Source organism: Mytilus trossulus, chromosome 4, assembly GCF_036588685.1.
Source record: "Mytilus trossulus isolate FHL-02 chromosome 4, PNRI_Mtr1.1.1.hap1, whole genome shotgun sequence".
Classification (NCBI taxonomy): Eukaryota; Metazoa; Mollusca; class Bivalvia; order Mytilida; family Mytilidae; genus Mytilus; species Mytilus trossulus.
Genome location: NC_086376.1, coordinates 49,890,426 through 49,907,017, shown reverse-complemented (window position 1 = coordinate 49,907,017; position 16,592 = coordinate 49,890,426). Strand labels below are relative to the sequence as shown.

Below are 16,592 nucleotides of genomic sequence, written 5' to 3'. Positions count from 1 at the left end.
CCATAGGTAGCTCATTGACAATCATATTATTTGTAATCAGGTTGCATGTTACCTTCTAAGGTTTGATACGATTGGCGAACAATTAAATATTGTTGGTTTGCTTAAATCCCAGTGGCAAGTATCTCATTTATGTGTAGGATGATGATATAGTAATGATCTAAGGTTGTTTGCTATTATAGTAGTATAACTTCTATAGTTCACTGACAATCATATTAGTTTCCATGTTACCTTCAATGGTTTGAAATAGTGATGAAATATTGATTGTTGGTTGCTTAACGTTCAGTGGAACATATTTCATGTATGTTTAGGACGATGATATAGCTATATACATTGTATATAGTGATGACCTAAGGTTATTTGCTAGTATAATAGTATAACATCTATATTTCATCGACAATCATATTAGTTTGTATTTATTTTCCATGTTTCCAACTAAGGTTTGACTGATTGAAAAACTAACAAATTAACTAATTATAGCTTCAGACTTTGCAGCTCCCATGATTTATTTGTGGAACTTTTAAATTTTACAATTTATTCTTCAAGAAGCTTCAATATTCGTGGATTGCAAATTGGAAAATATGTTTCTCTTGTGTCCATTTTGTTGCACGAATAGTCCGATGCACTTTACCATCATAGTTAATACAAGGATGTCTCAATTTGTCCGAAATTTATTATTTTCAAACACCTGTTGAACATGTTTTAGAAAGGGTAACTTTTGCTTTAAGGAATTAACTTCAAGGAATTAACTTCCAAAGAAAAATGTTGACCGCCAATCAAAATCGATTTTACAATTGGCTAGCAATTCCGGTTTTATCTAAAATTATCCAATTTACGACTTGTGTTTTAATTCACTTGGTCGAGGTTAACTATCATTGTCGAAACAATTCACCTTATCGACTGTTAATGCATTATCAAAGAAGTAACTATCATTGTCTGCGCGCGAGTCACATTAATTAGACCATTTATGATGGTCGACCGTAAAGTATACTTTACGCCGTACATCTATAATGGTCGACCGATAATCTATCATTGTCGCCGATAAACTGTGATTATCTATTAATGTGCTTCCCGCGTTCCATAGATATCCTACATACAAAATGTTAACAAGTTATCTTTAATATAAAAAGTTTTAAAAAAGATATCTTTATATCTTATAAAGTAATATATAATAAATTTTATAAAGTTAATTAATACAATGTATCTCATAAAAACTATACTAATTGAGATATATAAATGTTATAAATCATATGACATATCCTACATATTACATGAAATATCTTACATATTATATGAGATATATTTCATATTATATGATATATCTTTTATATCATATGAAATATCTTAAAGTTAGAATAGAAACAACAAAGGCTTGCCACAAATAAATCTTAGTTGAATATGAAGTTATATTGCCCATGTTCTGATTTATTAGCCATTCAAGTTGTTTTTCAATATCATTGTTCTAAATATTCTGGTTTATATGTGCATACTCTATATATATTACCTTAAAGTCTGACTTTAGATAGCTTTTACCACTAAGAAGACATGAAATCATCTCTTTCTTTCTCTCATCAGTGATCTCTAATTTTTCTATAATGTTTTCCAGGTCTAGGAAAGATCTTCCCCCCTCAGCCACATAGTAGCGTAACCCCTCTATACATTTTCGTACAGATGCAGAACAGTCATTTAAAATCTTGTATAATGTTGAGGATCCTGTAAAATGAAGTATAAATTGTGAATCTTGGAGATCCAATTTTAAGTTGGAGGAAGATAAAAGTAATATTCATATAGTTATTATATAGAGGTTCAACTTAATTTTTATCATGTGTTGTTATATGTCTGATTAGCAAAATTAAAAAACATTTCAAAGAAAAAATATGCAAACTCTAATATTCTATTATACCTAATGATTTGATATCTACTGCTTCACAGTATTGTGTGTACTGTGTTATCAGTAAAGATGGTGCTAGGCTTCTAATGAGGTATGGAACTTCAACAATCTCTCCTGAAGAAAGTTTCATGGTCTTTGTCCCATAAGGCAAATCCTTTATAATGTTAGATGACAGTATGTAGTCAATAAAATGTTCAAGTTTTTCATTGTCTACCCTGTTCCTACATTGTTTGTCAAGTGCAACTGGCATACCACATCCAACATCATTTGTATGGTGCTTGGCTTTATTGAACTTCCAGGCTGACACATTAGGTAATAACTGAAAAAAGTGATAAAGTAAAATATTTTTAATATTTTGCCAGGAAATTTATGTTTTAATATAACTAAATGTAAGTCTAGAAAGTAAATTATTTCCTGTCAATAATATAACATCTGAATTAGGATCTGATAACTACATTTTTTTATTGGCAAAAATCCCAACAAATTCTAAAAAAAAATTCTATTTTTTGATAATTATTAAACCCATAAAATGAATTATTTTTGGAAATGAATCATGAACCTTAACCCTCTAAATATTTGAAAATAAAAAAAGTCTTTTATGGCATACAAATAACTGTAGTAAATGATGCCTATACATATATAAGATAAGATATTTTATTTTCCAATTATGGGCCCCAAAGGGCATAAACATTACAACATCAATAATTTTTTTTTTCATAATACAATACAAACAATGAGATAAAAATAAAAAAAAAAAAAAAGTTAAACGAGAACTATTTAAGTTCTTAAAGAATACGTAGATAAAGAATCTATAGTATGTTTTTTTTTTAATACTAATGCATTTTATTGCAAGTGTGGTTGATATAGATAACAAACAAGTAGCCCAAAAAGAAAAAAAGAAAAATAGATATCCACATATGTATAGTACACAAAAAGTTGGATCAATTAAATATATAATAATTAGCCAAAAAGAAAGTAGAAATTAAACATGTCCATGACTCATCCTGTGTCAGCAGCAAATAGGAAAGCATTATGGTTTCCTAAAGGCAGCTGACACCAGGGGGCGATACCTTATGGGCCATAGGCATGTAAAATGTGTGTAAATGTCTCTTTCCTACCTGTATCAAAAGCAAACAAGGAAGCATCATAGGTAACTTGAATGCAGTTGATACCAGGGGACGATGCCTCAAGGATATAAGAGAACATTTGAATAAATAATATATCTTAACAATTTTATTTTTTTTTAATCGGCTAGTATGTTTGTGATATTCAGATGAATATAATTTTCTATGTCCAATCAAATGTATATTCACATTTATACAAACTTCAAAGGTGTTTGTATCCTGCTATCTCATATTGTATTTCCTTGTGGTCTTGTATTGTATTTTCTTGTAGTGTTCTATTGTATTTTCTTGTAGACTCTTATTATATATTTCTTGTGGTCTCATATGGAAATATTATTTCTTGTAGTCTCATATGGAAATATTATTTCTGTAGTTTCAGTAGGAGGTTGTGTTCTCTTTTGTTTGTGTAATCTTTGTTTGTGTAACTATTGAGGGATCCTGATATAGCAAATCTCAATAAAGTCAGCATTGCAATATGATAGCTAGCCCACATTAAAATGAGCAAAAAGACCAAATAACTGCTCCAAAACAAACTACAACCAAGGCAAATATAAGGGGTTTCTGTGTGTAAACCAAAACATAGTCTCAGCAAATCATACTGGCTTAAAGCAGAAAGACAGTTAGAATAATAATAATATTTATTAAAAAATCATTTAATTTTGGCCCTTGAGAAACACTCAGCATACAAACGACAATGCGCCAGCCGGGGAATGTGAAGCGAGGGTTCTCCACTTAGGTGATGAGACTAGGCGTCTCATCGGCAGCCAGGTAGTGCAAGGGTCTGCCTGGGGGATAGCCCATGTACTCGTGAAGTAGCAGGGGTCTATCAAACTGGCACTGGAATAAATTTGATAAAATTTGTCCCCGAAATGCTTGGGGATGAATGAAATTTTAGAAATGACCAGTGATAAAAGTGATAAAATTCCATTAAGGTCCAAAAACTCAGATGGAAACATATGAGTGCCCCCAAGGATTTAGGAGTTTGGATTATTCACCTTCAATAAAGTCATGAGAAAAATAAAAAAAAAATAATGAAAATATATGTTACATACTGATTCATAATAATGTTATTACATGTACATGTATTACTAATGATATTTAGTATTTAAAGATTAGAAGTTAATGACAAAAATTTCTTTACAAAACTGCATACTTGTTAGGAAATAAACATGTGAATTTTATAAACAAAGGTATCCAGTATTCAAAACATTAAGTGATGCTATTAACATAGAATTCAGTAAAATCCCAAATTTGAAAATGTTGTAAAAAATGATATTCAGTATTCCAATTTAAGAAAAAAAATTCTATACAAAAATGCAATCCAGTATCCAAACAAGATTAATTCAAAATTTTATATGTTTAAAGATTCAAACATGATTATATTACCATAGTCAGTATATTCAATGATGAGAATATTAAATGATTTTTTAATAAATATTATTATTATTCTAACTGTCTTTCTGCTTTAAGCCAGTATGATTTGCTGAGACTATGTTTTGGTTTACACACAGAAACCCCTTATATTTGCCTTGGTTGTAGTTTGTTTTGGAGCAGTTATTTGGTCTTTTTGCTCATTTTAATGTGGGCTAGCTATCATATTGCAATGCTGACTTTATTGAGATTTGCTATATCAGGATCCCTCAATAGTTACACAAACAAAGATTACACAAACAAAAGAGAACACAACCTCCTACTGAAACTACAGAAATAATATTTCCATATGAGACTACAAGAAATAATATTTCCATATGAGACCACAAGAAATATATAATAAGAGTCTACAAGAAAATACAATAGAACACTACAAGAAAATACAATACAAGACCACAAGGAAATACAATATGAGATAGCAGGATACAAACACCTTTGAAGTTTGTATAAATATTTACTTATATGTAATTTAAGTATTGTTTATACAAACAGAAAAGTTATTTCAGTTTTCAAGTATTAATTTTATGATAAAGATGCTGACATTATGGATGCAATTAATTAAGATACACAGACCACTTGTTAACATTTGACACTTTGAAGTTACAACTGGAATCTCACTAGGAGGCACACTAATCTTGTCTTAATCAGATAAATGTCACAAACAATCACTGTGGGAGAGGAAGCAGAATATGATACCAGATCTCTTTAATACTGATTACACAATAATAGTATATTATTTGAGGGTCAGTAGGTCAGTCTCCTCCCCTGGATGTAAGATGTACCCAATCTGTGTGTAAAGCCTATTGCATGGTCTTTGTATAATCAGTTTCTTGGTTCATAGCAGCCTGACTAGTTGATGGAGTTTTACAGTGCTATTATTCAATTTACCTCCCACCTTCCCCTTCCTATAACACCTTCAATATTGTTTCATGACTAGAGAAACAACTCAGCTTAAACTAGTGATATATTTTTTCTTTATTTCAGTTTTCCTTAATGGAATTTTATCACTGGTCATTTCTAAAATTTCATTCATCCCCAAGCATTTCGGGGACAAATTTTATCAAATTTATTCCAGTGCCAGTTTGATAGACCCCTGCTACTTCACGAGTACATGGGCTATCCCCCAGGCAGACCCTTGCATTACCTGGCTGCCGATGAGACGCCTAGTCTCATCACCTAAGTGGAGAACCCTCGCTTCACATTCCCCGGCTGGCGCATTGTCGGGCAGGCAGGTTCTTCCTTACACTGAAGGTTGCAAGCTGACTTGCTCAGGCAGGAACTCAAAATTGCGTTTGTATGCTGAGTGTTTCTCAAGGGCCAAGCTCCTCAATTTTGTTACAATCAAATAGAAAATGAGCCTCATCTTCGACAGTATTAGAAGAACATTTATTACATATTCTGTTAATTCGGGGAATACCCTGATATCTACCTAATTCTATTTGTAATCTATGAGAAGATACACGTAATTTAGTCAAACTTCTTCTAAGTTCAAAATTCTTGATCAATGTTAGATATTTTTCAAAACCAAAATTTGTTTTATATAAAAGGTAGGTTTTCAGTTTACTGTCTGAAAATTTATCTATTTGTTTTTTTCCAACAGCTAATAAACAATATTGATAGCTTGGTTTGTATATATTTCTTAAATTTGTATAAGGATTCACAAAATGGAGCATTTATGGCATTTGTATAGTCAATACCAAGTATTTTAAAAACAACATTTATTGAACCATACCATGATGTTATATTCATGTGATGTAGTGTCTTTGATTGTGTATATGCCTCTTTTAATAGAGGAAAATTATCACCTAAATTCTCTAATCTATACCAGTACAATAACATTCCTTTTATAATATTAAAATATATTGGAAATCTTCCAAGTTCAGATAACACTGCAGCATTTGTTGTTTTCTTGTGTACCCCAAGTATAAATTTACAAAATTTTATATGAAGTTTCTCACAGGGTAAACCTGAATATAATTTTTCAAAAGATATATCTTCCTTCTTACATTTAGAGGAAAGAGAATTAAACATCCCCCATATTTCGCTACCATATAATAAAATAGGTTTTACAGTGTGGTCAAAAACATGAATACTTGTTTTTACATCAGGATTAAGTGATAAAAGATCTTTCCTTAATTTGAAATGAGCTTTCAGGGATTTTTTGTATAGTTCATTTTGAGCATATCTGAATGAACCAGATGAGCTTAAATATAAACCTAGGTATTTGTATTTTGAAACACATTCCAGATATATATATATACATAAGTACGTCTGAGTCAGTGACAACCCTACAACAGATGTATCCATCGGATCGCCATCAATGATGGTGATACATGGCTGTGTACATAATGTATATACAACTCGTCTAAACATCAACCCAACAATGTTAGATCTGTAAATTTGCTTGGGTTGATGTTTAGACGAGTTGTATATATATATATATATATAACTCGTCTAAACATCAACCCAACAATGTTAGATCTGTAAATTTGCTTTATATATATATATATGTCGTGTACAAGTTGCAATTTTGTACAGGTTATAACATTTACAAAAATATTGTACAGGTTATAACTTGTATATTGCAAAAATACAAGTTATAACATGTACAAAAGTACCTCATACATGTTATAACCTGTACAAAATATTGCTTAAAAATAGTTTTAACTTGTACAAAATTTAAGATAAATCTTAATGAAGTAAAATATACATTTAAATTCACCAATGCATAAAGAACAACAATAAATAGGCCAGAACGTGTTCTTTTCTGTAGTGGACAATGATCACAAAGTTTAAGAAATATATGTGTCATGCCTTACGTTGGCGAAATGTGTTTTCATGTAATTGTATTTTTTATGCAGTCCATCATGGCTTAAATAAGTGTGACACTATTTACTAAAAGCTTGCATTTCCTCAATGACAATTACATTAGATACTAGTAGCTAAATTCTTCCTAAAATTTAAGAACAATGCCTAATAATTTTGGGTAATACTCCGCCCTTCCGTTTTATAGCATGCACAGACTTAAACAATGTCTTATATGCTTACTCTGAAAAAACAAGAGAGAGCTGAAATAGTTTTAGATCATTTTTTAGTAGTAATAAACAAAAGAACTATGTCAATTGGACATGCTCTGATACTATTTATGCGCTTGAATTTTTACTTGATAACATTTTTGTTCGCTTTGGAGATTCCGTATATCGTCAAGTTATTGGAATTCCAATGGGGACTAACTGTGCACCTCTTATTGCGGACCTGTTTTTGTATTGTTATGAGTTACAATTTATGACTAAAATTAGCAAAGACCCATCAAAACAACATTTGATACAAAAATTTAACAATACTTTTAGATATTTGGATGATATATTAGCTCTCAATAAGGACGACTTCAGTATGTATACTAAAGAAATTTATCCTGTAGAACTTACTTTAAATAAAGCTAATGATAACAATGACCACTGCCCTTTCCTCGATCTTGATATCTATATCATAAACGGGAAGCTTAATACAAAAATTTATGATAAAAGAGATGATTTTTCATTTCCTATTGTTAATTATCCATTTTTAGATGGTGACGTTCCCTTGTCACCATCTTATGGTGTTTATATATCTCAACTTGTACGATTCGCTCGTGTATGTAACAACGTATTAGATTTTAGCGAGAGAAATTTATGTATTACTGAAAAATTATTACACCAGGGTTTTCGATATCACAAACTGGTCAAAACATTTACTAAATTTTATCACCGGTATAAGGAAATAATTCGTAAATATAACTCAACATGCACTCCTTATACGTTCAGGTATTTCACATCCAATTTTTTATGGAAATATTCTTTATAAAGCACAAAAATGTCAATATTCTCCTCAGAAACTAACAAAACCTTTAAATAGACTTATTAAAAGAGAATATAGTTACGATACTGTTGTCAGGTCATTAAAGATTGCATATTTTGGCTTTAACATTGATTCACTGATAGGGTCTTTGCATCGGAACTAAACACATTTATTTCTAAAAAACAGTTGTTGGCATGACACGGGTTATGTTCTTCTCATATATTTTATGATAGTATGATACTAAACCCCTAACGGGAGGGATTGTACCTGATATTCATATGATGAAGACATAATCTTTCAATCAGTTTAATTGAGGTCTGGAGCTTGCATGTCAGTTAACTGCTAGTAAACTGTTGTTATTTATGTATTATTGTCATTTTATTTATTTTCTTTTGTTACATCTTTTGACATCGGACTCGGACTTCTCTTGAACTGAATTTTAATGTGCATATTGTTATTCTTTTACTTTTCTACATTGGCTAGAGGTATAGGGGGAGGGTTGAGATCTCATAACATGTTTAACCCCGCGGCAATTTTGCGCCTGTCCCAAGTCAGGAGCCTCTGGCCTTTGTTAGTCTTGTATGATTTTAAATTTTAGTTTCTTGTGTATAATTCGGAGTTTAGTATGACGTCCATTATCACTGTACTATTATGCATATTTTTAGGGGCCAGCTGAAGGACACCTACGGGTGCGGGAATTCTCGCTACATTGAAGACCCATTGGTTGCCTTCGGCTGTTGTTTTCTCTATGGCTGGGTGGTTGTCGCTTTGACATATTCACCATTTCCTTTCTCAATTTTATTCATCGGACATCGCTTCATTATCAATATCGATGGATCTACTCTTCAAGATTTTTGGCCTTCAGCATGACATACATGTATGTAAATTTTAAACTTATTTTTTTTATAAACTGTAAGATCATTTCATGAGGTGAATGTCATTTTGAGGCTTTACATATATCCTCTACTTTGAAATTATGTATTTGTGGCCTTTGGATGTTAACTGCTCCATGAACGGTTGACCGTTATGGAATAACCGTTTCACAAATTATATCGGATATGTTCCTAACGTCGTAACTCTAATCCCCTTCCCTTTCATGAATGTGACCTACCGAATTATACTATTTTCCTGATTTGTTATCTCATAAGCAACAGGACGGGTGCCACATGTGGAGCAGGATCTACTTACCCTTCCAGAGCACCTGAGATCACCCCTAGTTTTTGGTAGGGTTCGTGTTGTTTATTCTTTAGCCTTCTATGTTGTGTCATGTGTTCTATTGTTTGTCTGTTTTTCTTTTTTTATTTTTAGCCTTGGCGTTGTAAGTTTATTTTCGATTTACGATTTTATTTGTAGACACATCTATCCTGGCTATCCTCTTATGTCTTTTAGTGTCAACTAAAATGAAAGTATTTTACTATTGCCTTCAAAGTGGACACTCATAATTATAATTTATCAAATAACTATATGTCCATAGATAGTCATAAGAGGATCATAAAACATGTCCAAAATAAATATCTTATGACAGGTCTTAGGAATTCTTTGTAATACCGAGCCCTGGACATTAACTGTATTTAAAAAGGACAAAACATACAAACATGAAGGAATAATAAAAAAGTTATGAAAATATTTTTGAGGTTAATAAAATATGTTGCGATAATAGAAACATATCCTTATTTTTGGATTTTGTACAAGTTAAAACCATTTTTAAGCAATATTTTGTACAGGTTATAACATGTACGAGGTACTTTTGTACATGTTATAACTTGTATTTTTGCATTATACAAGTTTATAACATGTACAATATTTTTGTACATGTTATAACCTGTACAAAATCGCAACTTGTACACAACATATATATATATTTATCATATACTTAGACTAAATTACCTATGATTTTTACTGTATTATAAAAAAGAAGATGTGGTATGATTGCCAATGAGACAACTATCCACAAAAGACCAAAATGACACAAACATAAACAACTATAGGTCACCGTACGACCTTCAACAAAGAGCAAAGCCCATACCACATAGTTAGCTATAAAAGGCCCTGATAAGACAATGTAAAACAATTGAAAAAAAAACGAGAAAAGAAACGACCTTATTTTAGTAAAAAAATGAACGAAAAACAAATATGTAACACATTAACAAACGAAAACCACTGAATTACAGGCTCCTGACTTGGGACAGGCACATACCTAAATAATGTGGCGGGGTTAAACATGTTAGTGGGATGATTATTATCATTTAATTCACGTAAAATCTGTATGTTTCAAACTGGCGCTTAGCAAGCAGATATGAAAAGTATATCACATGCTTCAACTTATATCACATGCCTTTCCACAAAATTATCGCTTGGAATTCTGATGATACTTTGCAAATTCCGGAAAATACACTTAAATGATACATTTTAATGTTTTATCTAAAACCGTGAAAAATTAAAAATATAAGGACTATAAAGCAATTCTTTTATTTTTATTTTATTAGGTCAATAGTATAAGGGAGATAATTCCAATTGACGTAATAAATAATTGTACTAAAATTCATTAGGACAATATCAGCCAAGCAAATTGCAAGAAATTACTCTAAATCAGGATAAAATTTCACGCAAAGCAGCTAGTATCAATTTTTTTTATTTCTATAATTACATGACCTTACTTCCTTAATCTCTCCAAAAGTTCTGTCCTTGCAAATAATAGACAGTATTTGCCTTTGTAAAGTCAAAGACTCAGCTTGTAAATATACTTCCTTCAGTATAAAGCTAGTTTGATCTAATGTTGTAATCTATAATAGTAACAATAGAAAATTTTTAGAAATGTGAGTCAATATAATATACATGTACATACATATATGGTGATATTCCACATAAAGAACCAACACTGACTGAGACTGAACACTAAATCTATGACACATCAAAACACAATAATTATGTTATTACATGATCAGTTAGATATATAATAATTCAATTCAATTCAATTCAATATTTTATTGGAAAGAGCACAATAGAGGCGTGATCCAAATACAGACAATTATAATATTAAAACAACATATAAATGAAATAAAGATTCATGAAACAAGTCATGAGCCAATTCTATGTATACAAATACATTATAGACTGATATTGATACCATAGACTTATATTTCAGTATTATTATAGATTTTCGTATATTTACTTAAAACACACAATACAAGATATTTATATATATATATGTATATGCACAAACTACTGTAAAAGATTATTATCTGATGAAACGGTATGGTGGTCTCTCAAATCAATAATAAAGAGTTCTAGAAAAACAATATTCTAATTGTATTGTACATGTACAGACGTATATAGATATCATTAGAGTAATGGGGTCATTCATCATTACTACAATTTAAAAATATAAAAAAGACATGTGGTATAATTGCCATTTAGACAACTAATATATAATCCACCAAATTTCAAACATAGTAGATGTAAGCAATTATAGGTATTTTTAAGAAGGCTAATTTCCATTTGAATTGTTCTATATTCAGGGACAATTGTTTTAACTATAGATTTTAGTTTATCATGTTTAACTGCCATGTTTGCAATTTAAATTACCTTTTCATTAAGAAGAGTTTGTTTTGCCTGTAAAACCTTGGTTTCCAATTCTTCCCCTTCACCTAGGCATATTGTGCTGCAAATAGCAGTAAGGCACTCCAATGCTTTGGATACACACTTTTTTCTTGTTTTCTCACAGGAAGTAATTAATGGTGTTGTCTTTTCTTTTACTGGAGAAACATTTGTTATTTCAAGATAAGCATTAAGCTTCTCAAGTTTCCAAATGCCACACACAGAAGCCTCAGAGTGTTGGCTGAAAATTGGCTGGCTTTCACTATCAGCATCAGAAAAACAATTTACCTGTAAAAGTGATAGAAAACTTGACTATATGAAAGACATGGATGTCTTAATCAATTAAGTTAAATTAAAAGAAGCTCACTAATATTTTAGTTAGGTCATTATTTACCTTTACAATGTATGTTGTTTTCTGTTTCTTTAAGACTTTTTGTTAAATATCCTAACAATCAAATAGAAACGTATTGCATTGTGGGAACAAACTTAGGTCAGAGCTATTTTAGTGTAGGTGAAAAAGGTCAATCTAAATATATCATAGTGGATATTTCTACATAAATATATTGCAGTATGGTATTTGCTCATTGTTAAAGGCCATACAGTGACCTATAGTTGTTGATTTTGGTTTCTTGTCTTGTGGAGAGTTGCCTCATTGACAATCATACCACATCTTCTTTTTTAAATGTACATGTATATACACAAGTTCTAATTACAAGCATTATTTACTGTTCAGGCTGTGATTCAATTGCTTATTATTTGTAGCTAAATTAATGTATTGACCTCAACAATAGTGTGTCGTTCTCATTTTTCCTCAGCAATTGCAATGCATGATGTGGCACCCTCCTACAAAAACAAAATAAAATAAAAATATTATTTAGAGAAAATGGCCTTAATACACCAATGTACTAGTATCCTAAAATAAAAAAAACAGTTTTGCTATTTCACATTTGCATATGATTGTATAAGTTTTATAATATCACTTGAAATTGTTGACTCTAAGATGAACATGTACAATTAATAAAAAAAAACAAAAAAAACATGTACATGTATGCTGATATATAATACATCCACAAGTATACGTTCAAATTGTATTAACAAGAGAAACATCTTTAATTCTTCTTATAAACTATGTTCCTTTTTATAATATTTGTGCATAAAATAAGTGTGTTATTACTGCAAATGAGACTACTAAATCTATTGAATGAAATGGATATATTAAATATGTAAGGAAACATCATTACTGTTTAGAAATGTGAAAAACCCATACTATATACATATAGTTGAACATTGTTGAACAAATAAAAGGTTTCATCTTGACAACTATGAAAAAATAAGAAAACTGACAAACTGAAATTTATAACAAAATAATTTATGGACAACAAATATTAGACTGAAACAAGTAAAGTGTGCAACTGGTATAGTTTTTGTAAACCATACATTTTGTAAATAACTTACTGCATAAGATTCATGGCAAATAGTCTCTACTGGTTTAACTGACAACTCTTTTCTGCAGTTTGTGCAAATTGCTGGAAAAAAATACAGTTTACTTGATTATATATATATATTTGTGGATACATTTAGTACTAGGAAATTAGAAAAAGTCATAATGTGCAAGATTAAGATAAGTTGGTATAGCTCTGAGGTCCTTTCAATTTATTTTGTTACAATACACCTCTGTAAGTGTCCCATGTTTTGTTCCATTCATATATGACATTTTACATGTACATTTGAGAATTAAGAGTATGTGTGGTGTCTGTGTCTCATCCAAAATTGTTGGTCGGCTGTTAAACAACTTTTTGTCATCACACATGTCACAGTACAATAATAAAAAGTAAACTTGCACCAATATTTCACAAATATTAACAAAAATCCTTCTCTAGGTTGAAGTTTTTTCTCCTAGTTCTTTACAATGAACAAAAACAACCAACAGTTTACACAGAAAAGAGGCAAAAAGTTTTAACTTCCATACTTTGATAAACTATATATATAAATTGTGAACTTTGAAATCAACTTCTCATCTTTTATTATAGCTACACGAGCCTTAACAGTCATGTGAAATTATGAAAGGCAATAAAGGTGTCCAAAAACATGAAGTATTTTTTCATTTTTTTTTTTTTTAAGCATATTCACAATTAATGTATGTAAAATTGAAAGAGTGAGACTACATTACTAGATGTGTATCTGATTTAGTAGATACATTTGTACTAGATTTCACTTTTTTTCTTTGTGTCAAGGAAAACATTACTGGATCCCCCTTTTTTCTAATTTTCTTTTTTTTACTTTCAAATATTTTAAGGGAGACAAAAAAAGGAGAAGAAAAACTGCAACCCTCCCTCATGTATAAAATTGAAAGAAAAGCCTGGCCTCTTATGAAAAAAAAAAAGGAAATTGTTAAACTAAAGAATTGTAACTATAAATTAATATATTCTTGAAAGAGGGGCGTCATGACCTTTTAAGAACATCAAGATCAGGTGTTTTAAGCTTGTAATTTCGGGATTGACCCTTTCTTTTTAAAGTTCAGGATGTTGGATTTAAATTTCTTTTAATTTGGGACCTCAGGATTTCATGTTTTTAAGCCCGGGATTTCAGGATCAGGATCCCTCCAACCCCCCTCTTGAAAATAAGGCATATGTTATAAATTATAAATATAAAACTACTTACGTGCACCAATAGGCACTACAAGTCCAGTTGTAGTAAGAATTTTATGCATGACATCCTTTGTTATTTTTCTGTCTCCTTTAGCCACACTTTTGTGTGCTGAAATTGAGGATGGAATGCAACATTTTCTCCTGACCCATGAAAGACGATTTTCTTCTTTAATATTCTTTAAATGTTCACCACAAATGGCATACTCCTCTGTTTTGTAGGTGTTTAACAGACCTATTTCAGATAACAGTAGATCTGCATCGTCCGATTTCAGAGATGCTAGTAGAAAATTCTTTCCATCACACCTCACACCTGCATATTTACTGTCTTTAAATTTACAACTCATTCCATTCACAAATTAATGTTTTTTCTACTTTTGTTTCAACAGCTCCTCATATGGCTTTTAACTAGGATCTCTTTTGAAAAATTAACAAATGTTTCAAGACATTTTAAAGTATGGATAATATTTTTTGCTTTAAAAAATTGTGTTCAGATTGTGTCTGCCAAACACACACTCCTTACTGACTTTTACACTGAAGAGTTCTGCAAGGGGAATTAACTCTTGTGTAAAATGAGGGAAATTGAGGGAATTCAATAGGCCAATGTTTCTAAATAAGCATAGACCCCACCAATTTTTGTTTTGAAATATGTAGTTTTATATTTTTTCTTCAAAATGGGAAAAAGAATTTATTCTTCTGATTTTGACAAAATATTTTTTTTTTGTGTTCAAAAATAGGTCAGCTGGACCGAATCTAGGTCATATTACTAAGTTTCATGGGACAACAAACTTATTTTTTTTGCATAAAGTTTTCTTTCTCCAAATTTAAGAATTATTTGGATATCACTCTGATTATGGAACTAATAATGTAGATTTATTTATTAGAGAAAGAATGAAATTCATCTTTGTGTTAAGTAAGCTATATTTTCACAGGAAATGTGGAGTAAGGAAAATTTGCATGCCGTATCCATGGTAACCAAAACATTTCAATGAATCAAAGTTATGTTTTTCAACATATGTTAGGAGGTCCTTCAAATTTATGTTGAAATTCAAAAAATATGCAACCATGCATTTCCAGCTAATTTTGGTCATTACAGATAATTGCTTTTTAAAAGTATCCACATCTGATTCACGCCACCTCTAGAATAGGCAGTTTCACAATAACTTTGAAGCCCGTCTTTGATTGCTGATAAAATCGAAGTTAATAATTTAGAAATTGGTTTCGTGGAGCACTTGGAAGACCCAGCTATATACCGTTGTCTGTAAGGACACTTATGTAGTTTAGGTATCCAATACAGTGATGAAAGATCCAGTTCTTCATCTTTGGTTGAAATTCCAAAGGAACAAAGAACAGACCTATGATTATTCAGGATTTCCTCTTTGGTAAGTGTCGTGAGGGTATATGTTGAGTTTCCAAGTGAATTGTCAATACCTAATTCGTTTATCAAGCAGTTAATGTAATGATCGACTTTTACATACAAAAACGATGTTATTTGGGGCTTTGTCTGCGGGGACAATTAACAACATATTTATCATGGAGGTTGGATAGGTGTTTAGCAACATTTGGTTTAAAACGGGAAATTAAGAATATGAACTCATCATTATGCTCTTGGTACTCTTTTGAAAATAAAAAAAAACTTCTGCCAACTTTCGTAAAATTTCATGAAGGTTTGACAAAATTGTTGATATTAAAAACAATTTAACAATATATTGAACCTAAACGTTGACGCCGCCGACAAAATATAGATTCACTATTTCTTTTCTACGCGTCAATTTCAAAGCACATATCAAATCTCAGATGATTATAAATTGCTTTAAACAAAAGATTCCGACTATGATTGACAGAAAATAAAGAAAAATATAAGGGTTATATTTGATAAAAGGAAATTTCATCACTTTTATTCGAAATTGCAAGCTATTGAAGAAAGATTTACAAGACTGATGTGCTTTAAAATCAGATCTTTTTAATTTATTGAGATTAAAATTTTTTTTTTACCAAAATTCAAGTGTACGCCCGGGCGTTTTGACGTAAACGTAGCTACGCGCCAATGTCGCCAGGACAGTCAGTTAT

At 30.8% G+C, this 16,592-nt stretch overlaps 2 protein-coding genes across 2 annotated transcripts in view; both read right to left on the bottom strand.

Annotated features, from left to right (window-relative positions):
• Positions 1–12,596, bottom strand: part of LOC134716661 (uncharacterized) — a 38,007-nt gene extending 25,411 nt beyond the window's left edge. The window contains exons 1-5 of the mRNA XM_063579668.1: positions 12,591–12,596; positions 11,866–12,165; positions 10,938–11,063; positions 1,901–2,207; positions 1,502–1,710 (exon numbers count right to left, since the gene is read on the bottom strand). Of these exons, the coding sequence (XP_063435738.1) occupies positions 1,502–1,710; positions 1,901–2,207; positions 10,938–11,063; positions 11,866–12,165; positions 12,591–12,596 (948 nt within the window). The remainder of the gene's footprint in view (positions 1–1,501; positions 1,711–1,900; positions 2,208–10,937; positions 11,064–11,865; positions 12,166–12,590) is intronic.
• LOC134715449 (uncharacterized) lies at positions 11,992–15,401 on the bottom strand. The gene is made up of 4 exons (XM_063577625.1): positions 14,539–15,401; positions 13,333–13,403; positions 12,658–12,720; positions 11,992–12,165 (listed from the first exon to the last, which is right to left on the bottom strand). The coding sequence occupies exons 1-3, from the start codon at positions 14,867–14,869 to the stop codon at positions 12,679–12,681; spliced, it is 444 nt and encodes a 147-aa protein (XP_063433695.1). The 5' UTR covers positions 14,870–15,401; the 3' UTR covers positions 11,992–12,165; positions 12,658–12,678.
• Positions 15,402–16,592: the final 1,191 nt, after the last annotated feature.